Here is a 27907-nt window from a genome sequence, read left to right on the forward strand (position 1 = left end):
TTTACAAACATGATTATTTCATGATCAAGTGGGATTTTTTGTAGTTGCTTCATTAAATTTTCTCTGTTTACAGAGTTAAATGCCTGCTTGAAATTGATGAAGCACAGATAAAGAGGTTTCTTCTTATTCCAATATTTTTCTGCAATGATGTTTAGTGTGAATATTTGGTCTATTGTTGATCTGTCTTTTCTGTTGTTTCTTCATATATTTTAAGTATCCTATTTTGTAAGATCCTTATAAATATTTTTTATATATGGTTTAAAAGGGTAATGGGTCTGTAATTCTGACAAATTTTCTTTATCTCCTTTTTTTTGTGTATAGGTTTGACATGCTACTGGTATATATTTTATTTTAGTTTATTACACACAACACGTAGTGGTTTGTGCTTTTCTGCTGCTACTGATGTTAGCTTTTCTACTATTTTTTCTTATTTATTATTTTTTACTACTTTTACTTTTTACCCCTCTAATTTTTGGATTAAACACATACACACACACAGTAAACTCTCTAATCTGGTTACAGTTAATTGGGATGTGGGATAATCTGGATCTAAATATGAAAAATTCTGTTCATGAGCTATTAATTGATTTTCTAAACCTAATTAAAAAGTAATTAAATGAAAATAAATTAGAGAAACCATAATAAAGTTAACTTTTTTTTAGAAAATTTCAAGATCACTGGTCTCCTAGATTGAAATCCAGGTACTCACGTGGCTTCTGGCACACAATGAGCATAGTCTGTAGTTTTGCGATCTGTTCATGTTTAGCCAGTGAACTCAAAGCTCTGTGGTAAGATCAGACACCTGTTGTTGGTGTCTCATAGAAGCCACATGAAAATGGGAGTTGGTTTGAAGAAAGGTAGATGCTTTGTTCACCTGGCACTTTAACAGGTAAACAAAAATTTATTGTCATAATTCACAGTATATTAAAATGAAAACTGAAAATATATTACAACTAGTTTAAGTGAGGAATATCTGTACCTTGTCTGCTACAGTTCAATGAATTTCTACAGGTGGGTCAAAATCATTTAGTAGCTATTTTGCAATGCGTTCATGCTACAATTCCATCCCTACTTATCAACAAACGGTTGGTCTAAGAAACACATTGGTTTCATAAGTAGTTGGTACCATGAATTATGTAGGTAAAAGGTACATGGAATGAGAGAAGAGGGCAGCTAGCAAATAACTTGCCTAAAAAAATAAACTTATTTTGGCATACTTTTAAAATTACTTTTTTTTCCGTCAATCCCAATGCAGCATTGGGATATGGAAAAAGAAACAATTGCTGAATTTCTATTTTTTTAAAATTTTAATGAAATTTGGAATGCTTGATAAACATTTTTAAAATACCCAAATATAAAATTTTATGAAAATTTGTCTGGGGGGGGGGGTCAAGCTGTTATTTGTGTATGTGAAGGGGTATCAAAAAGTTCATAACCTTACCTAGAAACAATAGTCCTAGAAAGGTGTAACTTCACATGAACTTTAATCCTTTTCTATGTACAGTAACACATTTCTTCCATCTATGGATCAGTTGTTTAATGCCTTGATTGTAGAAATCCACACTTTTTACCTGAAACCACAGCTACACTTCATTGATGAGGTGTGCTTCCACTGCTTTGACATGTCTTTAGTCTCTGGATCATACTGGTGCACACAGCATTTGTCACCAACCGACCAAAAAAGTTCTCAACAGTCACATTACACAAATCCAAAAGTTGTTGTGTGTGTGCGCGTGCATTCAAAGAAAGTGCATCACCCCTTAAAAAATTTGTAATTGTCGTCTGAGTAACGTAAGTATATCGTAATATTTCTTGCAGATTGCATCAGATAAGATTGACATGCATATGTGATGACGTAATGTTGCATAAGCTGTTACTTTCAGCTATATAAGCACGCTCTGCAAGAGTTGCAGTCATTCCTTTCTTGTGTCAGGATGGTGAGTTATATGCAGTTGACACCATGAAGAAAGAGTACTATTGTTGCTTTGCGTAAGGTAGGATGATCTTCCTGTCATATTGCTTATAGGGTGGCTTGTAATTAGTCGACAGTAAGTAGATTTCTCTCCAAACTCAAGAGTACGGGTTGTGCTTATAGGAAAAATGTAACTGGACTCAAACGAGTCTCTACACCAAAACAGCACTGTGGTTTGAAGCGCTTATGCCTTGAAAACCATAAAGCATCTGAACTGAAAAGAGAATGGGAAGAACATACAGGAGTGGTAGCAAGTACAGTTACAGTTAGAAGACGCCTCTTCAAAAATGGACTTGAAGCCTGTCGTTCTAAGAAGAAACCCCTCCTCATACAAAAAATGAGAGGCCCAATTAATTTAGTGTAAGGAGCATGTCAGATGGACCCCTGAGCAGTGGAAGTCAGTTATTTTCTCAGATGAGAAATTCAACCTGCAGGCTCTGATGGGAGACAAACGATTCACTGTAGACAGGGTGAAGAATACCATCCAGACTGTATGGTGTCTACGGTGAAATTCCATACCAGCCAAATGATATGGGGGGTGCTTTTCGTATCTACTGCACCTGCAGTTTATAAAAGGTTCCGTAAATGCCAGTGGATAGCCTGGCTCTATTGGAAGTCAAATTGCTGCCAACCATTAGAGACCATTTCAACCTGCCAAGTAACTGCATCTTTCAGGAAGACTCTGCTCCTTGTCATCGTGCGAAAAGTGTAAGTAGGCACTTCTGTAGCTACTTTAGCTTCATTTCTGCATTAGAGGTTCGACAGTAATGTGTTTACATTTGTTACAGCTGTAAAAATGGTTGGAAGAACGGTCCATTACAACTCTTAGCTGGCCAGGAAACAGTCTGGACCTGAATCCTATAGAGAACTGTTGATATCCTAATGGAATCTGCAGTTGCCAGAAAGAAAACAAAGACCCTTCATAACATCAAAATTCGTGTTTGGAACCACGAACTGTCAGTTGATTATCTTCAGAAATTGATCTTGTGCTGCTATCATCAGGGCCAGAGGCGGTTCAACTAAATATTAGTTTTCACCTGGTGAACTTTTCATTTTGTTTTCCAATTAAAATGATAGACTGAAGGAAATTGAGTGCTTCTGGTAACATTTTAGCCAAAATTGTAGTGTTTACCAAAACTGTTGTACAAAGGTTGCCAATGCTCATTTTGGAATATTTTGAGAGCACCTGTCAAATATTACTTAGTTTGCCTTAACTATTAATAAATATCTTCTATTTATATTTCTATTCGTGATGCTAGTCATTAATGTAACATACCATCGCAAAAATGGTTAGAAATGTGAAATTCCTGGGTAATGCACTTTCTTTGAACACGAGAGAGAGAGAGAGAGAGAGAGAGAGAGAGAGAGAGAGAGATTCGTATCTAGTTAAACAGGCAGATAACAATCAGATTGCCTTGCTAATTATTGGTGGGATATATTGAATGGTGTTAGCCCTCAAAAAAGTGCCATTCAGTGTATCAGATTATCAATAATTAGCTGCATAATCATTATTTTATTGCTAATTATATATTTATTTCTAGGGTATAGCAATGTAAACCAACACAGGCTATCTTTGGCCTTATGGCCTGCTGAGTACTTTTATGCCATTGTATTAAAAAACTTTGAGTATCTATATATTACCAATTATACTCTTACAATAGTAATTATATATATTAATGTCAGAAGAAAGAGTATGAAAAAGGAATTACTTGTGGACAAAGTCAACTGATAGTCAGAAAAAACGTAATGGCCATAGTAGTGTAATACTATGGTCATTAGGTCCTTAGTAAGTAAGTTAGCATTAGCATTAGTAGAGGCATTTGATGCAAGAAAGCAAGCTTATGCAGCATCAGCCAAAAAAAAAAAAAAAAAAAAAACCCCACTTCCACTTCACCCCTCTGTTCGTTCAAAATACCTGTCCAGCTGAGCCTTAAACTTATTTAGGCTATCAACCTCCACTACAAGGGATGGAAGTCTGTTCCACCAACCAACCAACCGCTGGCTAAAGGCAAATTTCCGCACGTCTATCCTACATCTGTCTTTCCTCGATTTGAATTTATGCCCTCTCAGGTGATTATTCTGAGCTAGAGGAAGAATCCCATCAGCATTGAGCATGCTCAAACCATTCAAGGCTTTATACACCTCTATCAGATCACCTCGCTGGTGCCTAGTCTCCAGACACTGTAATTTGCAAAACTTAAGCCTTTCTTCGTAAGAGCACCCCTTTGTTCCATTCACTAATCTTGTTGCCCTTCTTTGTACTCATTCCAGCAGCTCTACATCCTTCTTGAAATGAGGCCTCCAGACCTGTATACAGTATTCAAGGTGTGGCCTGACCATTGCCTTATACAAGGGAATAATCACCTCCTTATCCCTGCTGGAAAAATTCCTGTATATCATTGACAATACTCCATGAGCTACTCTTGCAGCCCGTCTGCACTGCTCAGAGAACTTAATATCTGCCTGCACAACCACCCCCAAGTCCCTTTCATTCTCTACCACTGTCAGTGTAGTACCACAGAGTTGATACGTTGCTCTGGGGTTGCTGTTTCCCATGTGTAGTACTTTACATTTGTCAATGTTAAACTTCATTTGCCACCTCTCAGCCCATCTGCTCAACCTTTCCAGATCCTGTTGCAGCAGCATAGTGTCAGTAGTGTCCTTGACAACCCTGCCAACCTTTGTATCGTCTGCAAACTTGGTCATTAAGCTTGATATACCATCATCAGTATCATTTATAAATACAGAAAACAATAATGGACCCAATACTGAGCCCTGAGGGACTCCACTAATAACATTAGTCCACAATGAGCAGTGTCCATTGATTACCACTCTCTGTCTTCTCCCCCTCAACCACCCCTTTATCCATAGCAGCAATTTGCCTCCAATGTCACACTGCTCCAATTTGTGTAGCAGTCTTCCATGTGCAACAGTATCAAAAGCCTTTCTAAGATCCAAGTATATAATATCAAAGCTATTCCCTGCATCCAGTTCTCTTGTGACTGCATCATAGTATCCAATCAAATTGGTCAGGCAAGACTTCCCCTTAACAAAACCATGCTGTGTCCGAGCTATAACTGAAGTCTTGTCTAAATGATCCTGCAGTGCTTCTTTAACCAGTGCCTCCATTAATTTTCCTGGAACAGAAGTTAAGCTCACAGGTCTATAATTACTTGTTTCAGCCTTTGATCCTCCTTTGTGAATTGGGGTCACATTTGCACATTTTCAGTCTATGGGTACCTCCCCTGAGTCCAAGGAAGCTCTCATTCTCTCAAGCTCTCAAGTTGTAAAGATAAGAGAAGTAAAAAGTGAGAGAGATAAGCAGGAGGAAAAAATAATACATATATAAGGAAATAAGTCAATATTATATTACACAAAATATATACTTACTTAATTATATTGTCATATATCATACAATTCTGGTGTAGTTTTTAAGTGTCAACCACCAGAATTGCACAAGACAGTATAGTGTCCTCGGTTTAAAGTGCATGCTATGGCAATGTATAATTACATCAAAATATAGTATTAGGGGAAAAAAAATAAATAAATAAAATAAAGTATAATTAAAGCAGAAAAATATAAAGAATACAATTTTTCCATACTCTGGGCTATTAGTGCATAGTTATCCTATGCTAATAGTCTATAGCTATCCTATTTTTGCCTCCGTTTAGCTAATTGCTATAATATAAATAGATTTGTATACATCTCCGCCATTAGCCTGTGTCTACTCCCAACAATGGTCTTTATTCTAATTTTATTCTTTGTTCATTTTAGCTTTAGTTTCATTGGTCATATAATTATTTTTGGGTCTTCTGTCATGTCAATCTTAAATAAATGCTGGCTATCTATATATCCTCCCTTATAGCTTTAATTATACTTTTTCTTTTTTTTTTCCATTACTATATTTAGATGAAATTATATGTTGCCATGGCATATACTTTTATGTTAGATACTGGACAAGAGCACTACATGGTGCCAATGTAACGTTAACATCTTCCACTTTCTATAGATACTTCCATGGGTACATTTTACATTCTTGTTGCCAGAGGTGAAGATGGTTGTTAGAAGTAAATGAGAGTTTTGAGATACGATGGATGAAATATTGTAGAATAAATCAGAGGAAAAAGGCTATCATTTAGGGGAGATCAGAATAGTCATTTGGGGAGACACTGAGATACAAAAGGATACATGGAGCCAGTGATGTGGTGAGAGAAGTGAAATGGTCATGCTAGTTTTAGAGATGGTAAATGCATATGACCTTGCATTAATAAACATCTTTTTCAGCAAGAGAGAGAGAGATAGAGGAGCACTCAATAATATTCAAGAGTGGGTTAAATGTTTCACAGACAGACTACTCAATGTTGAGAAAAGGCTTGGGTAGCTGCAAGAACTGTAAAGTGATTTCAGGGGAGAGCATAACATTGCAGTATAGACTGCTGATAATGGATACTTAAAGGCAAGAAAACGTGAAAATAAGTGGTAGTTACCCAAAGATTAAATGCTGTAAATTGACTCTAGAAAGAAAGATTGGAAAAGAGAAATTGTGACTGTGATGAAATGTGGATACAAATGGCTGAATATATAAAATTGGTGACTGAAGAAGTGATGAGGGGTCTAAACAACAAAGAGAGACTTGATTGTGTTAGGTGGTGCAAAAATAGACCAGTGAGGAGAGACATTTTTAAAAGATTTGCAAAGATTCAAGCAAGGCAGGGGATTTGGTGAGATATAGGGGGTTCAAGAAGAAAACAAAGTGTGAAGCTTATGACGACTTATATAATAGGTTATCCGTGGTGGAGGAAGCAAAGCAGGTATATAAACTTGCAAAGACGTGAGAAAGGAAAAATAGAGCTCTGGAACAACACATTAGTTGTATCAAGTATGAGCACCAAAGAATCCTGGTGAAAAGGGAGGAAATAAACAGATGTAAAAATTACTTCCTACAGTTGCTGAATGAGGAGGCAATGTGAAAAACTAATCCATGAGGTAGCACCTCATTGATTGGTTTTTTAGAGGTAACGATAAAGACAGTAAAAAACTGTATGTCCAGTTGATATAATACCAGATGGTAAAATATTGACAGTAGTGAGAGTAAAGGGGATTGATTGTCTAGTTATGCTGTTTAACAAGATATTGAATATAGAAAGACTGCCGTTGAATGGAGGAAGAGGAGTAGGAATATTATGATTCTTTTATAAAAACAAATGTGGGATGTCTAGAGTTGTGCCAACTGCCAAGGAATTAAGCTTATGTGCTCTACAGTTAAAACTGTTGGAGAGGATTGTGAAGCAGTAGTCAAGGGAGGAAGGTCAACTGAGACAATTTGTATACTTAGACAATTGGAGAAGTTTAGGGAGGAGAGGAAGCATAATGATCTTAATTGATTTAGAGCCTGTAATAGTCCTAAATGGGAATAGACTTGCTGCACCTGCAGGGCCAACCTGGCAGCTCCCAACAACTTTGGCTTTTTTTTTTTTTTTTTTTTTTTCAGTGTTACCACTGCAACACTATTGACCCCCTGCAGCAACAGCCACCTAACTACCCTGGTCCCAACGAAAGTAATATGGTGGGGAAAAAGAGGATCCCATATGATATATTAAGGCTATCCAGGATATGTATGATTGAGCCATTACAAATGTAAGAAGTGTCTGTGAGGAAATGGGAATGTTTCCAGTAACAGTGGGCCTGAACCAGGGCCATTAATACCACACCTGTTTATCATGATTTTCAATGATTTAACAGTGGTGATATAGAAGGAGTAATCTTATGGTGTTTGATATTTACTGATGATATTGTACTAATTGCTATAGTGATTTTTTTCTTGATGATTTTAATGTTCACAACTCCAGCTGGCTTCCATTTTATTGTACCATGGGCTCATCCTGTTGAGATGCTAGGGTTTCTGCAATTACAGGCAACCCCCATATAACACAGTCCTTCTACAACACGGTTTTGCTCTAACATGATTCATAAATTGCGGAAATCCTCGCACAACACGGTACTTAAATAATATGGTTAGAGAATTTTGGTAAACCTTGCATAACGGTACTTTTGATCTTTTGCCGGGGGGGTGGGGGGGACCCTGCTATTATGTTGGGTGTAATTTTTCAAAATATCCACTCTTTTTGAATCCCCGCTGTTGACTCGCTAGTCAAAAAAAATTGAGAAATCCCTGTATTTTGTTTTGTTGGGAAATCCCTGTGTTACGTTCTGTGCTATTGAACTTGTGGAAAAATCTAGATTTCAGATGTTGAAGTTATGTTCCTACCACCACAGTTTAATTAGTTTAATACAACTTTGTTCATTCAGCCATTAGATCAAGGCATTATATCCACCTTTTAAAACTTATTACATCAGAAAATCGTTACAATGGATTTTGGAAAAAATTGATTCCAAATCTATTGAAGTAATGGAGGCATGGAAACATTTCTCAATTGTGGACTCGATCAGAATCATATCTTTATCGCTGAAAGAAGTAAAACTGTAAACATGAAATGTGTGTGGAAAATGTATGGCCGGAGTCAGTTCATTCAGGAAATATGATCGAACCGGCAGAAAACGGAATCAGTGCGATAGTAGAACTTGCTATGTCGGTAGGAGGGGAAGGTTTTGATGATATGAAACCTAATATACCTACTGAAGTTCTCATAGGTAGCACAGTTGTTTTTGTGGGAAGAAATTTTATTGGTTTTTTTCACAACGTGGATGACTTAGTGTGGGTCAGACAAGGGTAGCATGGTTTTTTCTCCCGAAAACTCTAGTTTTTCGTCCAGCAAAACAAAATCGATCTCAGGACACATGCAATTTATAGACAATATACACAGAGTAAATGGTCTTAGTCGCCTATGCCCATAAAAAAAAAATAAAAGATATGATTACTGAATACGTTCAAGAAATACTGGTAGAAAAAGAGGCTGGCGAAACGGATTTGGTGGAAATGCCATCGGAGGTAAAACCAAATCAATTCAGAGAATGATAGCACAGACGAAGATTCTAAAACTTCCAAATTTTACATTAAAAGCATACGGGAAGGCATAAAATTATAATCGAGCAATTAGAATCTTATTTTTTGAATGCAGATTGTTGAATGAAAGGAAGCCCAAAGTTCAAAAAGGAGCTTCAAAAATGCTTAGTTCCATACGATGAAATTCACAAAGATTTATCAAACAAAGGCAAACAAACCCAGATTACTGATTTTTTTTTTAAATAGAGTAGAAAATACATGAAATCTAGAATGGTGTAATTTTTTTGGAACGTAACCCCTCCTTTTGTACTTTTTCTTAGTCCTGTATAACATGGTTTTGCACAACACTACATTTTATAGGAACCTAACTATCGTGTTATACAAGGGTTACCTGTACTAATGACCTTGCACAGATAGTTCATTTAACTGCTAAAATACCAGATCATCCTAACCACACAGCCAGCACTCTTGATCTTTTTCTCACAAACAACCCATCTAAGTTTTTTGTTGATAAATATATCAATATATTTGTTGATCAATATAAACTGTAAATATATATACAGGGTGTCTCAAAAATATTGGTACAAATGTTTAGGGGAGGTATGTAACATCTAAAGGGATGTGAATTCCTTTAGATCTTCACATATAGAGAAGATCACATATCTCTATTAGGGATTATCCTGACTTCTAATCCATCTTGTGCATATGCACATCACAAATATTGCTTCCTCTGCATCTGAAAAACTGGGGGTTTTTTCTTTCGCTCTTGCCGTTACTTTTCTTCCGAACAGCTGCTCACTCTGTACAAGTCGAAAATACACCCTACCACAATATTATTCCCACATCTGGGATGGTGCAACCGTAACCTCTCTCTCAGACTTCTAGACACCATTCAGAAGAGGGCAGTTAGGTTAATTAAAATGACCAATCTCTTACAATGTCTTTCCACTCTCTGTCTCTTAGATGTTCTGTTTCTGCTACGTGTCTTTTCTATAGATACTTACAGGTATACTGTTCTTATGAATTGACTTCTATAATTCCCCCCCCCCCTCTCTCTCTCTTCTAAACCAGTCTAAACACCTGGTGCAGCCAGTCAGCATCCTTCTGCTGATTAAATTCAAACTCACAGAACCATCTTTTTTTTTTTTTTTTTTTTTTTTCCTTTCTCATTTAACTTATGTTTTCTGGAACAAATGTCTCTTTCACATGTATTTCTGAAAATTACAATCTGCAGAAATTCAAATCTAATGTCAAGAACTATCTTCTTGTCATCTTCTCAACTTTCATCCTATGCATGATGCTACTAAGCCCTGTAAGTTCTAATACCTTTTTTCATTTGGGGTTTCATAAAAAAAATTATATGAGCAGAGAATGGGTTAAATATAAAGTTATAATATTGGATAATGATCCTTGTAGTCCAATGGTTTGAAGATTGTGTATGGAGTGTAGTTTTAGTGGAAATGGACATATGAGAGAATAGCATCAGCCAGGAAAAAAAAAAAAAAAAAACCACTCCCATTTCACCTCTATGTTCATTCCAAATGCCTGTCCAGCTCAGTCTTAAAATTTATTTAGGCTATCAAGTTCCACAACAAAAGATGGAAGTCTGTTCCACCAATCAACAACCCGCTGGCTAAAGGCAAATTTCAGCACATCTGTCCTACAACTGTCTTTCCTCAACTTGAAACTGTGCCCCCTCAGGTTCTTAATCTGAGCAAGAGGAAGAATCCCATCAGCATTCAGCTTGCCCAACCCATTCAAGGCCCTGTACAACTCGATCAGATCACCTCGCAGGTGTCTACTCTCCAGATGCTGCAATTTGCAGAACTTAAGCCTTTCTTGGTAAGAGCACCTCTTTATTCCTCTCACTAATTGTGTTGCCCTTCTTTGTACTTGTTTTAGCAACTATACATCCTTCCTAAATGAGGCCTCCAGACCTGCACACAGGACTCTAGGTGTGGCCTGACCATTGCCTTGTATAATGGAATAATCACCTCCTTGTCCCTGCTAGCAAAATTCCTATATTTCATTGACAAGACTCCATGACCTGCCATGGCAGCCCGTCTGCACTGCTCTGCGAACTTCATATTTGACTGCACAATTACCCCCAGGTCTTTTTCACTTTCCACTTCCCTGAGTGTAGTACCATACAGTTCGTATGTTTCTCTTTGGTTATCGCTACCCATATGCAGTACTTTGCATTTGTCAATGTTAAACTTCGGGTGCCACTTCTCAGCCCATTTTCCCAACTTATCTAGGTCCAGTTGGAGTAGCATACTGTCTTTACTGTTGTTAACAACCCTGCCAACCTTTGTATCATATGCAAACTTGGACATTAAACCTAATATACCTTCATCAATATCATTGATAATATACAAAACAACAACGGGCCCACAACCGAACCCTGGGGAACTCCACTAACAACATTTGTCCAAGAAGAGCAGTGTCCATTGATTATCACTCTGTTGTCTCCCACTCAACCATCCCTTTATCCACTGTAGCAACTTACCTTTAATGCCATACCTTTCCAATTTTTTTTTTTTATTATTATTATTATTAGCCATATGGTACAAGGAAGCCTGAGGCTTATGCTGCACCAGACAAAAAAAAAAAAAATTCCCGCGTTACCCCCCCCCCCCGTGTGTGTGTGAGAGAGAGAGAGAGAGAGAGAGAGAGAGAGAGAGAGAGAGAGAGACAGAGAGAGAGAGAGAGAGAGAGAAGTAGAAAGGCATCACCAAGAAAGAGAAGAATGATGATATCCAGCTCAGGACCCTAGGTTTGCCAAGCCCATACTCACCAGATGTGAGCCCCCGGGGTTAAATTTATACAGCAGTTTCCATGTGCTACAGTAACAAAAGCTTTCCTGAAATCCAAGTATATGATATCAAAATTATTTTTGGCATTCAGTTCCTTTGTGACCACATCATAGTATCCAGTGAAATTGGTTAGACAAGAAAGGTTGGCAAACATTTCACATTTCGTACATTTTTTTGAGACTATGATGCATTGGAGAATCGCCCTCTTCGTTTCTCTCCCGAGTCACAGCACTCTCGCTAGTCAGTGATCTTTGCTTTGCAGCTCTTGTCTGGGTCACGATTTCCGTTTAAATACAATTTAATAAGATTAATAATATTTATGATTAATTGATAATACCATAAGCTAACATATTCCTAATTGAGTGCTTCATATTACGCTATCTAGTTTTACTTGATACCTTACACTATCATTTCAAGATATATATATATATACGTTACACTATTTCTTATTGACTACAATATGGCGGCTAATTCAACAATATTGGCGCCAACACCAGCAGTCGTAACTTCCAAAAATTGCTAGTTAAATTCAAAATTAGAATAGAATAGAATCTTTAATTGCAGCAATGATAGACATACAATTAGTCCCGTCACGGCATGGTGGTGCCAGGGGTTAACAAAACATATTTACAAAAGAGATACACATGAGAAAAAAAGATAAATCAGATTATTAACAAGGCACAGTTTTACATTTTCAGTCCGACGAGGATACCCTTCCTGTATTTTTTATTATTGACCACTTCTTGGAGGTCCCCGTCGATGGCTTGCAGTGAGGGCAGCATTTGCTTTGGCAGGAATCTGTCGGTTAGTACTAGCCGGTTACGGTTTGCTAGCAGCTGTGCTGAAGACCGGAGATAAGGGGGAGGAATGCGCCAAGAGCAGTGATCCCAGAAGTTCGGCTCTGTAACTCTGTAATTTTACCGGTGGCCATCTTGATGGTGAACAGCAGCCTTCTTTCTGCGATGTAGGACCGGAGCCTGCGTAGTTGAAGAGCTTCTGCCAACTGCGTTGATCTGAGAGCTGGGGGAAGGTGGAGTTTGCTGTTGGCCCATTTTAGAAGCCAGAATTCGGCAGAGAATATTCTTTTGATGTTGGATTCGGCGGCCGAGGCCCATATCTTTAATATCTCTGTGAAAACAATGTAGTATGTTAATTAGTGAAGAATACGGTAAAAATTTAAAATACTTATCCCTTTACAGCAGCCAAAAATCCACCAACTGTTCTTTTCTGTGAATAGAGCGCACTCTCCTTCAGCTTGTGACACTGAATAAATTCAGTATATAGGGTTATTGGTACTACAGAATCATAAGTTCGATAGTACACTACCTTAAGTGTAAGAAAATTGTTCGGTGGATTACTTTTTTTCACAAAAAACAAAAGCTCTTATCCTGAGATTGATGAGGATGTAATGAGTAGAATAGGTGCAGGATGGATCAAGTAGAGACATGCTTTGTGGATTATGGCCAAAATTTTTTTGAATAACAAGAATATGCTTTTAGTAGACTTAAGAAAGTTAAGAAAGGGGTCGCACTGTTTTAAGGGAGTATATTGTATTTCCTATTACCAAATTACATAAAATAATCAAGAAAAACAGAGGAGAGGAATTCTAATGAATGGTGTGCCATTCTATCAAGACGGTGTTCCCTATACATACAACATACTGAATGCCACTTGTGATGCAGATTTATCTGATTTTATTCCAAAACTTTTTGGATAACCCTTCTATTGTTTTATAGAAATATTAAATGTAATGTGACTAATGCTCAATTTCTTAAATGTGGCCTGTGACTGATTATTAGAATTTGATCGCTTATATTCCCCAGTTTTCCTACCTACTATAAGAAACGTGAAGCGGTTACATGAAAATAATTTTCTTGAATACCAGTTTCTTTCACTCTTAAAGTGTATTATACGTATTTAAAAACCATTCTTAAATATATGTTTGTTCGTGATAACGTGATGGGTTTAATTCAGAGGATGACAACATATTTTGTGAAAATATGAGTACAGCTTGAGCAGGCTGATAACAATTGGATAAATATGTTAACCAATTTTAATTAACATAGGAATTATTTGAATAAATTAAGTAAAATATCACTTCACCCAGCTGTAGTGCACAGCATCATTTTGTCTATTAAAAATTAGGAAAATTGCATTGGATAGGATTACCCCCCCCCCCATTGTTTATGGATTTTCAACCAAGTGCCAATATTTTCAACATCTTTCAGTAAATGCAGTAGTTTCCTACCATGATCGGACTAACCTTGGCCTGATTTTATTTGGTTTGATCTGCTTTCCATGATTGCTCCTTTTTAATTCACTAAATTACTGATTTTAGTGAGTTTTTTTTTTTTTTTTCCTTCACTTGTTTACCAACTTAATTCAAACACTAGATATAAAATACACTATAAAATTAAAATTTTAGCATTTGATAATTATGTAGTGAGAGATAAGATTTGCTGCTTATGTATATCTCAAACTGTCCAGTTAACAGTATTGTAACTATTTTTGCACATTTTTCACTAGGACAAAATAAAGAAACCTGTGCATTCTTCGTTCTGACATAGAATAAATGGCAAGTGGATACCCCTGAAATGCTGAATGAAACAACTGAAGAGTTGGTTCCTGCGTTAGAATGATTTTTTATATGATGCGGGATGTCGAAACATATATGGAGAACGTTTTAACTCAAAACACCCAAAAAGTGAGTTATAATATTGTTATGTGGACAGTGTGATATTTAATATTTTTGTAAAATTTGTCAGTTGGAAATGGTTCTGTGAAAGGAACACTTATGTGAAACCATAAGTCTTTATGTGTAAACTTCAACTTTTGTTTTTAACGGTACCAAAACAAAGTCATAAGTTCAAGAGTACACTACCTTAAGTGTAAGAAAATTATTCAGCAGATTACTTTCTTTCACAAAAACAAAAGCTTGTATCCTGCCTTGGATTCTCACAGTAGAGTACATAGAAATTTTCTCTCTCTCTCTCTCTCTCTCTCTCACTCACACACACACACCTGAAATCTTGTTTGTTGTTAACAGATAGCCTTTACTGGTGACATTTGAAAACTGTTAAAAATAACCACCAACCTTTTTTTTTTTTTAACTGAACTAGTCATATGCTTGGAATGAATGCCTTGCTTAATACTACAGATACATTGCTGTAAGACTTAACATTGATAAAAGATATTTCTCAAAGTTGCAGCATAATAAATTTGACTTCTCGGATAACTGATTTGTTCTGTATTTAGTGGATGTCAAGACTGAAAACCTTTCCTTGGAAGGATTTTCAAAATGGCTGTACATCAAATAAGGAACCAATCAGTTACCATCAAGGAAGACAGCCTGAAAAAGGAATTTTGCATTGGGGGAAAAAAAGGAACTTTTATGCATATTGCAAACCATCAGAAACTAAACATTGGTGTCAGACCAGCATTTCTTTATATGAATAGCCAGTTTATTTATATAAAGGACATAGGACTTCTCAGTGGTAGATCTGCTGTTATCATTATCACATCCCAATAGTACCAGTCGGCCACCGAGAGGTATTGAAATTGTGGTGAGGCTGATAGGACACCTATCCATGTACAGTGTAATGGTTTTGTCACTCATTTAGAGATCTGGGTTCAAGCCCCAGATCTCTCTCTCTAACTGTGGACTTTAGGAATTTCTAAAGATTTTTTCACTTGGTGCTGTAGTTGGCCAATCTCATACAGAAGGAATAGGTGTTTCCCTTTAAGTTATTCTGTAGTTTTTAGCCCATATAATTTGCAAATCAGCCAGTGAACTCTATGCATATAGACCTACTACACAATGACACAATATAATCTAAGTCGTTAATGTGCCTAAAACCTACTAATAACAACCCACAGTATTATCGGTATTGCTTAGTACCATGGCGAATTGACTTTTTTCTTATTGCACCATAATGGTTTCTTATCACCACAATTCTTAATGAAGACCTGAAGTAGCAAAACCACATTTGGATTCAAACGATGCCTTTCTCCCTATTCTCTTATCCCAAGAAATATGAGTTATGTCCTTTGAGATTATTTATGGTTGAGATATTGAAAGTACAACTGTAAAACTGTATTGCAGGCAATGTTTCAGGAAACTTCTTAATCAGCTAACGATTTCTCTGCCAGCTATGAGTGGATGACCTTTCAGCAGAGGAGAACTTGTTAGATAGTGTAGAGAAGGAAGCACCTCTGACAATGATTTATACCTTGCCATGAATATAAGCTTGTCTAAAGGTTTTGTCATAATGCATGGTCCCTCTTCAGCTACATCAGTGAATCATGAATAATTGGCTAATGGAAAATACAGTAAACCCCCGCTATTCGCAGTATCTGTATCCGCGGTTTCGCGTATTCGCGATCGCCGATTTAATATAAAATGAAACCTAAAAAAATGTGAATTTTAAAACTCAGTGAATATTTTCCGCCATAAAAAACATGGGCGTGGCTAAAATTATCTTTCCCGGTCAAAACAGCGCTCAGTGGGTGGGGGTAGAGGGGTGAAAAAAATCGTGAGCGTGGATGTTTCTCGCTTATCCTTGTTCAGTATGTGTTAGTCATGGAAGGTTTCGTCGTTTGATTTTAATTTATATGTTTATAAATTGAATAAATTTATCAATTTATAAATTGATATGCTTACAAAAATGATAACTCTACCGTTTTGCAGTGTAAAACAGACTTTTTCGAGTGCGTTAACGGAAGAAAGTGACTTTATTGTGGTCAAGTTCTTTCTAACCCCTATAAAAATATGGCTACGAATAAAAAGAGAAATGTGAAAATATCAAAGAAGGTGATGACACTAGCGAATAAAATTGAGTTATTAGATGAAATTTCTAAAGGTGAAAGTGTCTCCTCAGTGGCAAAACATAAAATCAATGAGTCAACGGTACGATCAAACGAAGAAATCGGAAGAAAAAATCTGCCGTAGTGTCCGTGAAACCGCGCTAATTGCTTCAAAAATTTGCTCTGTAACTCGTGATGTTAAATTTAAAAAAAATGGAAAACCTTTAAATCTGTGGATAGAAGACCGAATTCAGAATAAAATTCCGTTAAGTTCACTCATCATTCGTGAAAAGGCAAAACTTCTCTATCAACACTTTAGCGAAACTGGTGATAGCACTGGCGGGATGTTTTTTTTTTGCTAGCAAAGGCGCTGATTTGAAAGATTTGTTTGAAATTTCTAATAAATATTGCATTTAATATTAAATTGTTTCTTATTTTCATTTCAATGCCATATGCTTGCATTTCACTATGTACTGTCATGTACAGGCATTAGCATTAGTAGAGGCATTTGATGCAAGAAAGCAAGCTTATGCAGCATCAGCCAAAAAAAAAAAAAAAAACCCACTTCCACTTCACCTCTCTGTTCGTTCAAAATACCTGTCCAGCTGAGCCTTAAACTTATTTAGGCTATCAACCTCCACCACAAGGGATGGCAGTCTGTTCCACCAACCAACCACTCGCTGGCTAAAGGCAAATTTCCGCACGTCTATCCTACATCTGTCTTTCCTCAATTTGAATTTATGCCCTTTCAGGTGATTTTTCTGAGCTAGAGGAAGAATCCCATCAGCATTGAGCATGCTTAAACCATTCAAGGCTTTATACACCTCTATCAGATCACCTCGCTGGTGCCTAGTCTCCAGACACTGTAATTTGCAAAACTTAAGCCTTTCTTCGTAAGAGCACCCCTTTGTTCCATTCACTAATCTTGTTGCCCTTCTCTGTACTCGTTCCAGCAGCTCTACATCCTTCTTGAAATGAGGCCTCCAGACCTGTATACAGTACTCTAGGTGTGGCCTGACCATTGCCTTATACAATGGAATAATCACCGCCTTATCCCTGCTGGAAAAATTCCTGTATATCATTGACAATACTCCATGAGCTACTCTTGCAGCCCGTCTGCACTGCTCAGAGAACTTCATATCTGCCTGCACAATCACCCCCAAGTCCCTTTCATTCTTTACCACTGTCAGTGTAGTACCACAGAGTTGATACATTGCTCTGGGGTTGCTGTTTCCCATGTGTAGTACTTTACATTTGTCAATGTTAAACTTCATTTGCCACCTCTCAGCCCATCTGCTCAACCTTTCCAGATCCTGTTGCAGCAGCATAGTGTCAGTAGTGTCCTTGACAACCCTGCCAACCTTTGTATCATCTGCAAACTTGGACATTAAGCTTGATATACCATCATCAATATCATTTATAAATACAGAAAACAATAATGGACCCAACACTGAGCCCTGAGGGACTCCACTAATAACATTAGTCCACGATGAGCAGTGTCCATTGATTACCACTCTCTGTCTTCTCCCCCTCAACCACCCCTTTATCCATAGCAGCAATTTGCCTCCAATGTCACACTGCTCCAATTTGTGTAGCAGTCTTCCATGTGCAACAGTATCAAAAGCCTTTCTAAGATCCAAGTATATAATATCAAAGTTATTCCCTGCATCCAGTTCTTTTGTGACTGCATCATAGTATCCAATCAAGTTGGTCAGGCAAGACTTCCCCTTAACAAAACCATGCTGTGTCTGAGCTATAACTGAAGTCTTGTCTAAATGATCCTGCAGTGCTTCTTTAACCAGTGCCTCCATTAATTTTCCTGGAACAGAAGTTAAGCTCACAGGTCTATAATTACTTGTGTCAGCCTTTGATCCTCCTTTGTGAATTGGGGTCACATTTGCACATTTCCAGTCTATGGGTACCTCCCCTGAGTCCAAGGAAGCTCTCATAACCATGGCTAAGGGTTTGCTTACTTCCTTTGCTGCCTCCTTTAATATAACTGGATAGATCCCATCCACCCCGGGTGCCTTTCTTGTGTTTATCTTCAACAGTTTCTCCTCCACTTTACTCCCAGTTATTTCAAGATTCTGTAGCTGACTGCTAGAGTTGAATACACCTCTGGCATTCCCCTTGCTGAATAACTCCTCATGTGTGAATGTCGATGCAAAATATTCATTTAGTTTGTTAGCTACCTGAGCAGGGTCTTCAACAGTTGACCCATCGATATCAAGTGGACCAATCTGATTCATCCCCTTCCTTCTAGAGTTTACATAAGTAAAGAACTCTTTGCTGTTTTTCTTTGCATCCTATTATGATGCAAAGATGTCATATTATGAAGGTACATATAATTCATACATAGACAAAATTTTAGACTAGTTTTTCTTATATATTTCATACTTTGGAACGGAACCCCTTTATTACTATGGGAGCCATAACTCAGTATTCGCGACATTTCTCAGGAACGTAACCCCCCGCGAATAGCGAGGGTTTACTGTATTATCTTATTATAGGGGAACAAAATTTCTTAATTCCTTTCACAAATATGTATGACCTCATTTCCAGTTTCAGCAAAGATTTTTTTCTTCTGTAGTCATTTAAAACTCCACTTTTTTTTCTGATGGAAACTCAGTCTCAACTATAAGCTTTCCCCAGTCCTTACTCATCTCATTTACCCTGATTGTGTATCAAAGTACTACATGTTCACATTTTGTAGCCAAATATGTTTAAGACAGTAGATAATATGGTATGATATAATTAACCTTACTTTAAGTATTAATAACAGGTTATAGCACAGGTAGGCCTCTCTTAATATTGCCTTACCTTAATATAGGCCTCAGTAGTTGAGTGGTTAGGAGTAGGAGTGCAGTGGCACACACCCTTTGAGTAGACTAGGGTTCAAGCCCCTGACTGCTAAATACAGTCGATCTGCCAGCCTGCACTGGACCAGTGTGGCAGATTATGGAACATTTCCCTCAAAATGAATCGTTGAGGAGGCTTCCATCCTGCAGTGGGTTGATAATTGGCTGCAGTTTTACCTTAATATAGAGTATTTTTAAAAACTTTAAAGGTAACAAATTACATTTGATACTTTTAAATGATAAAAGACCAATTATCCTTATAACCATTTGCAATGCCATTTGCCAGTTCCTTAATTAGTTCAAATATAATGTTATTTTAGTTGATTACCATGTATTTCTGTTTTGCGGTTCACAAAATTCCAATGTACACTGAGCTCCGAGTGACAAGAGATTTTCTCTCCTTTGTATAAAGTGCTCTTTCCTAGCAATAAAGTTTTCAGTTCTTTTCTAGATACTTTTTCTCTTTTGTTCACTTCAAGTAGTCCTTTTCTAAAAGTAATGAAGTAAGAACTCAAAAAGGAAATTTATCTTTATTTATTTATTTATTGTGTGTGTGTGTGTGTGTGTGTGTGTGTGTGTGTGTGTGTGTGTGTGTGTGTGTGTGTGTGTGTGTGTGTGTGTGTGTGTGTGTGTGTTCATTATATGGTTGCGCTCAGAGGAGGCTCGTCGTCTGACTGCGCTGTAACCTGGATAACCAAAATTTCCCTCCCCCAATAAACAGACAGTCTATTAACTGGCAATTTAACGACTTGCACCAATCCTCCCAACAACAGATTAATCCCACCTGTGGTATTATTTTAACCTTGTATTAGCCATTCATATCAATTCAGTAAATTACAAACACAATTTAAAACTAAGAAAAACAGGGCAGAAATTCACATTGAAGGAGGCTGTAAATATGTATGTTAACACATCTTTTCATTCATATAGGAGCCTTCTGCCTTCATAGGCACCCCCCCCCCCCACTAACTCAGATTAACATCCAAGAAACCCTCTTAAGGCTATCAGAACAATTTGCATTGACGTAGTGCATATTGCCTATAGCAATTTCACCATCATGCCACAGTTCATGAAGGGCGCAGCTGCGCACTACAATTTTGTTAGCATACATAAAACAACCTGAAAGTGGGAAATTTTTCCCCCCAGTCTGACCCCCACACAACAAGCAGGAGGTAAGGGCCTATTCGCATTTAAGCTGATACACACCCATTGGGCTTTGTGTCGACTATCCCAGTTTGCTGATTCTGAAACTTTTTTATAAAATTTAAATTTAATAAATATCATTTTGCATTTATTTTCTTTACAATCACATAAGAGTTAAACTCTGGCAAAACTGATATGGGGGCAACGGGAAATGGGTATATATGAGACATTCCTTTAGTCTGGCTATTGGTCTACTCAAAGCCCCCTATGAAGTAGTAGACCGATGACCGAGTGAAGAATATTATATTCACTATTCTAAATTCTATTTTCCTTTACATTGTATTATTAGCTTTCATGTTTAGAATATACGCTATCCAGACTAAAGCTAGTTTTCTTTTACTGACTTGTAAGTTTGGTCCTTATATACCTAATTCCCTACAGATAGATACCATGTAATAAAATTAACTAATATGATTTCATGCAGGTATAATGCCCAATTGTTCCTTGTATAATAACATTAACGTTGCACTCTTTGACTTATTACGGCAAACTTTACTAAATATCATTTTTATAGTCTTCAGTAAGAACACACACACATATATAATATTGTAAGTAGAATGCGTAAATTAGATTTAATTGGTTTAAGTCTAATGAAAATATGGTTCATTAGACTTAAACCAATTAAATCTAATTTACGCGTTCTACTTACAATATTATATATATATGTGTACACATTATGGTTGTAGGGTATGTTTTGCTAATGCAGTGTCCCTGATCCATAAGCTATATTACTATTATTATTATTACCTTTTCATACAGGCACTTCCCCCCTATATTAATTAGCTTCTTAGTATCATTATTCATTACTATATATATATATATAATAGTAATTACTAACAAACTCTAATTTCTATAACCGCTTGGTCACTGGTGGCACCACTCCTGCCTTCACGTGGCAAGGCCATTAACCTGGGGCTAAAAGGAGCAACGGTGGACTTAAAGAATTTTCCCCCTTTAGAGCGGTCAAGCTCAAGTACAGACATATCTAATAGTATGAACCAGAGCTATAATGCTCAATAAGATCTACATTGATATCAATATTTGTAAAAGAATAAGAGAACTTTACCTCAATATGATACGTAGAACACTTCTGTATGATACTCTCTAGATATTAAAACGATTAAAAAAAATCAACACTAAGAAATAATTAATTAAAAATCAAATGAACACAAAAATCAATTTAATGCAATTAAAAATTAAGAAAAAAATTAATTTAACAAAAAAAATGCAAAATGATTTTCCTTCCTGAAACTGACAATGCTTTTCAATAGTATGTCGTGACCACAGGAATGAAAATTACCAAATAGAGATGAGTATGGAACTTAAATAGGGATTATTTGCCTTCGCGAATGTGCATAAAGGACCATGAGTCGGAGATTAGATATGGCCAGCGAACATTAACAGAATTCTCATGTAATTTAATTTCGCCCTTTTCTGCAATTAAGCTCGTATAATTACATTGGGAAAATAAAGACATTATTATTCAGAGAGCTGACAAAGAAGATACAGTGGTAATACTCGATAAACCTGATTATATTAATAAGTTAGTCAGTTGTATCAGATATGTCCACATATTTTGAAGTAGACACTGCACTATTTATCAATTTGGTCAATCAATACAATAAAATGTTAACCACGTATCGAAAAAAACAGCTACATTACTATGGCTCAATTAAAGGAATTGAAGGCCAGAACATACAATATTCCTGCACTTTTCAGTCAGGTAAAATTACAAGACCAGCTTTCCTATTTGGCCTATTGTTTCCTACAAAAACTCGGCATTTTCATCCTTGGCCACCCCTGTATATAGCATTATAAAACCCTTTAGACATGCGATACAATTTTGCTATTAAAAACTACGATACACTATTTAATAACCTTAAGGACTGTAAACTTAGAGGTAATAATAATTTATTTTCACTAGATGTTACCTCGTTATATACGAATGTAAACGTTGAATACACATTAGATATTCTTTGGGATATGTTAAATAATAACTCAATACCAATTAATTATATGAAGCTTCCTATTAAGGAAATTTTTCACTTAATTAAACTCTTAGTTGAAGCCAACTATATCACCTTTCGAGACAAAATATACAAACAAATTTTTGATTTGCCAATGGGATTAAGCCTGAATGGCCTAATATCGGAGATCTACCTCTCAACAATTGAACGTATACATTTGACACCTTTTCTACCCTGTATCACATGCTATGGGAGGTATTTGAGACAATGTTCTAGTCATTACCGATAGTAGCACTATCCAAGACATTTTTCATTTGTTTAATAATATTCATTTTCGACTCAAATTTACATTGGAGAGGGAGAATACTGATACTCAGTCATTAAATTTTCTAAATTTCCCGCTTACTTGGGACGCGAATAAAAATCCAATTTAACATCTGTCGTAAACCTATAAACACGGGTATGCTTCTACATTATAACAGCTATCACCCGTTCGCCTACAAAAGATTGGTTGTCTTTAATCAATTTCTCAATGCTTATAACTATTCAATGACAGAATCTGCTTTTGGATCAGAAATACAAATATTAACAAGCAGATTCTTAAACAAGGGTTACCCACTTGCTACAATAGACAGAACTAGGGTACAAGCCAAGGATAGAATACAAAAAAATACACCAACCAACAATAGTAATATCAAAAAATACTTTATTTCTGTTCCATATGTTGAACAGTGGCACAAACAACTTAACACTTTAAAGGTACCGAATTTAAAATGGTAGCCAGGCCAATACGGCAATTACACACTATCCTGAACAATCACTCAGTCCTTTCCTCGTTTGCCACACAAATAAATGACCTAGTATACAACATTTCCTGCAGCGATTGCGACTCATCTTATCAGGGTTCTACGCAGTTTCCTTTGAATTTTTGTGTTAATCAACACGTGGCCTCAGTTCGTGCTTCTCATTCAGCAGCGTCAGAATTAGCCTTTCATGCGGTTAATGGAAAACATACTTTTTTATTTAACAAGGCCAAAATACGTAGTGTCCAACATAATTATACGAGACTATTAATTGCAGAAACCGTCAAAATTAAATTACATGAGAATTCTGTTAATGTTCACCAGCCATATCTAATATCCAACTCTTGGTCCTTTGCGTGCATTCGCGAAGGCAAATAATCCCTATTTAAGTTCCATACTCACCCCTATTCAGTAATTTTCATTCCTGTGGTCACGACATACGATCGAAAAGCATTGTCAACTTCAGGAAGGAAAGTTGTTTTGCATTTTTTTCGTTAAATTAATTTTTTACTTAATTTTTAATTGTGTTAAATTGATTTTTTAATTGTGTTCATTTGATTTTTAATTATTTCTTACTGTAATGTAAGATTTTCAAATTTTTTAAAATTGTTTTCATTTTAATTTCTGGAGAGTATCATACGGAAGTGTTCTACGTATCATATTGAAGTAAACTTCTCTTATTCTTTTACAAAAGACATCTACTGAAAATGCTGCCAACCAACCTAAAAGGCTTCAAAGAGAAGCAGAGTGTCCTAACCTACTGAAATTTAAGTTGTCACCATTATTTATGATACAGAAATATTTGGAATCTATTGCTGGATCACCCAAAATGTTGAAGCAACTACAATCCAGAGACCTAGTAGAAACAGCCACCTCCAAACATCTCAAGTGGCTATTAAAGACAACATTTGATGGGCTGCCAGTATCTGTTACTCACCACAATACCTTAAATTCATCAAAAGGAGTGATTACAGAGTGGGATCTACTTGCAGTGTGTGAAGACAAATTAGTTCAGGAACTGAGTAATCAGAAGGTAATGAGTGCGAGGTGCATAATGATTAAAAAAGATGGAAATCTTGTCCCAACAGGTTCCGTCATTTTAACTTTCAGCACTCCTGATTTGCCATCCACAGTGAAAGCTGGCTATTTAAACTGCTGAATTTGGCCATACTTTCGGAATCCTCTTCGTTGTTTTAAATGCCAGAAATATGGCCACTCCCAGCAGGCACGTAGAGGTGATGCAATCTGTTCTATATGTGAATCGAAGGATCATACACAAACAGATTGCTCAGCTACAATTCCAGTTTGTCCCAACCGCAAAGGAAGCCATCCTGCCTTTTCTAAATTGTGCAGTATGTGGAAAACTAGAAAGAAAATTCAAAAGTACAAAATTGAACATAAAGTTACTTATCCTGAGGCACACAAACAAATTTTGTTGACCATGCCTAGTCTGTCTTGTGCATCTCGCACCCAAAGCCATCTTTCAACTGCTGTTCAAACTGCTGTATCAATACCACTGAACACCTCTCTGGCAAACTGGGTTAAAGCAACCTTATCAGCCTCCACAAAAGATTCTCCTAAAACTAAAACCAGCGAAGTGACTAACACTCCAGTTAGTATCCCAACTGATACTCTAACCGCATCACATGACAGCAAAAAATCAGAAAATACCAAAGACAGTAAGAAAATTGAATCCCCAACCAACAGTATGGAAGTAGGTGTACACTCTGATCATGAGGAACCTGTATTACAGCTTCATGCTAATGACGCTTCCCAAAAAAAAGAATGGAAAAAATGCCCAGCACACAAAAAGCAGTCGGATGAATCGTCCTCAGCCAAACCTAAATCATGCATAATATCATACAGTGGAACTGCAGAGGACTAAGCAGTCATTCTGATGACTTAAGGGATTTATTAGCTCAGTTCAATCCCATAGGCGTATGCCTCCAGGAGACATTCTTGTCACCCAAAATTCTCAAATTATACGATCTACAGACAAGATAGGAACTCAGTCTTCAGCACGTGGAGGAGTAGCCATTCATGTTAATTTTTATGTACCATCCAGACCAGTCCAATTAAGAACCAAACTAGAAGCTGTGGCTGCTAGCATTGCAGTGGGTATTCAAGTTACCTTTGTTTCCATTTATATTCCGCCATGTCTACCACTTCCGCATTCGGAACTTGGCAACCTCATTACTCAACTCCCATTTGTCTTTTTGCTGACTTTAATGAACACCATCTATTGTGTGGGGGAGGGGATCCACTACAATGGACAGAAAAGGCAAATTGGTTGATGAATTTATAAATAACAATGACCTTAATTTACTGAACTCTGGATCTCCTACCTATATCCACCTACCTACAGGATCTGATCTTTTCTGCAGTTGACTTGTCAATTTGTTCACCATCCATCTTTCCAATTATGGCGTGGTCGGTATTATCCGATCCATTTAATAACAATCACTTTCCAATCATTTACTCAATACAAACAATGGTAACTCAAAATCCTGATCAATGATCCAATTGGAAGTTTATTAAAGTAAATTGGGATGGTTATTCTTCCAAAATCCTTTTAGATAGAATTTATGTTCAACAGAAACCAATTGATGATGTAACCGCTTACATAACCAACCAGATTCTGACTGTGGCTGATGCTTCCATTGCAGAATCCAAGACATATCACACCCACCGAAATCACTGTTGGAATACAGAGTGCTTTAATGCCAAAGAGGAAAAAAATCGTGCTTGGAATAATTTCCTCATTTATCCTAACACCAGTAACTTAATTGCTTATAAGAGACTTAAAGAAAGACAAATTAGACGTAAAGTGAAATGTGACTCATGGATTGTCTTTGCCTCAACCATAACAAGAGACACCAACATACTGCTCATTTAGAGAAGGGTACAGGCCCTAAATGGCAAATTTGTTTGGCTGCCCTCTCCAATACTTCATTGGAAAGGGAAAGAGTTATCTACCCCTGAAGAAGTTGCTAATGCATTAGCAGAATCATTCTCCACAATCTCTGCTTTGGCTTCCTATGCATCCTCCTTTCAGCACTTCAAAGCAGGTACAAAACGGCAAAAAATCAACTTCTTCATATGCCGCTCCTTCCCATATAACCAACCCATTTCCATACCAAAATCATGCAAAGATCCTTCTCTGGTTCAAAATTATAGGCCCATATCTCTCATAAGTTGCTTGGGTAAAATTTTTGAAAGGGTGGGCCACACAAGGCTCACTATCATGGAGTGACAGAATCTGCTGCCAGATCATCAGTATGGAAAAAACAGATCAACTTTAGGCTTGCTCGTCAAAGCCGAATCTCACATCTGCAATGCCTTTGTCAGGAAGCAACATCTAGTTATGGTCAACTTAGACCTTGAAAAGGTATTTGACACAACTTGGCATCATGGTATTCTTATGGATATTTACCATCTGGTACTTAGGGGCCATTTGCCTGAAATAATTCAATTTCCTGCAATTGTGTTCTTTTCAGGTCTGATATAAAAACATACTCTCTGCTTCTCACATTCAGGAAGGAGTCCTGCGGGGATCGATACTTAGTCCAACACTATTTGCAATCCAAGTTAGCAGCATGACGGAAGATATCCCAAAAACTGTTGAAACATATATGTACGCAGATGACCTTACCATTTCCTGTCAGTCTCAAAGTATCAATACCATCGAACGGCAGCTCCGACTTGCCAATAAACAAAATAGAATCCTGGACTTTGCAGAACAGTTATCGACTATCAGAAAAGAACTATACTGCAACTCACTTTTGCAAGCGATAGGTTCTCCATCCCGATCCTCACTTGCAAATAAATAATACTCCAATCCCACTTGTCACTACCATTAGATTTCTTGGGCTGATATTAGACAGCAAGCTGAACTTCCAAGCTCACGTTACTCACTTAACTACATGTCTAAAGCATTGAATATACTTCGATCAGTCTCATCCATGTCTTAGGGAGCTGATCGGTGTACTTTAATGCATCTTTACATAACTTTAATCCGATCATGCTTAGATTATGGTTGTCCAGTATATGACTCTGCCAGAAACACTACTTTACAACGTCTAAATGTGATCCACCACAGTGCTCTGAGGACTGCTTTGGGTGCTTTCAGGACTTCTCCAATCCAAAGTCTTTATATTGAAGTGCATGATCCTCCATTACATCTTTGTAGGAAAACATTACTACTACAATACACTGCTAAGATCCAGAGGCTTCTATCACACCCCAGTTGGGAGTATCTTTATAATACCCGGTGGAATTTTTTCTATGAGAGCAAGCCAAATGAAAATAGACCTGCTTCACTCAGGATTAAAAAGCTTGTTCAGAGTTGGATTATCAATTTCATTGATATTTTTCAGGACACAGCTACACCTGTTCCACCTTGGACATACATTTCTGCCTCTTATGATGTACACTTTCTTCAGTAGGGAAAGAATGTCATACCTCCCTGCAATATCAGGAAGCTCACTCAACTCACTCTACTCTGAACTCCCATGCCTATAA

The 27907-nt window shown here is 37.0% G+C and overlaps 1 protein-coding gene across 1 annotated transcript in view; it reads left to right on the forward strand.

Moving 5' to 3' along the window:
• The window catches only part of l(3)73Ah (polycomb group ring finger 3-like lethal (3) 73Ah), a 143563-nt gene that overhangs the window by 38677 nt on the left and 76979 nt on the right, over nucleotides 1-27907 (forward strand). The window contains exon 2 of the mRNA XM_090384801.1: nucleotides 14279-14456. Within this exon, the coding sequence (XP_090240927.1) occupies nucleotides 14388-14456 (69 nt within the window). The 5' untranslated portion in view covers nucleotides 14279-14387. The remainder of the gene's footprint in view (nucleotides 1-14278; nucleotides 14457-27907) is intronic.

Source organism: Mastigoproctus giganteus, chromosome 11 (genome assembly GCF_048544385.1).
Source record: "Mastigoproctus giganteus isolate SK-2022 chromosome 11, ASM4854438v1, whole genome shotgun sequence".
Taxonomy (NCBI): Eukaryota; Metazoa; Arthropoda; class Arachnida; order Uropygi; family Thelyphonidae; genus Mastigoproctus; species Mastigoproctus giganteus.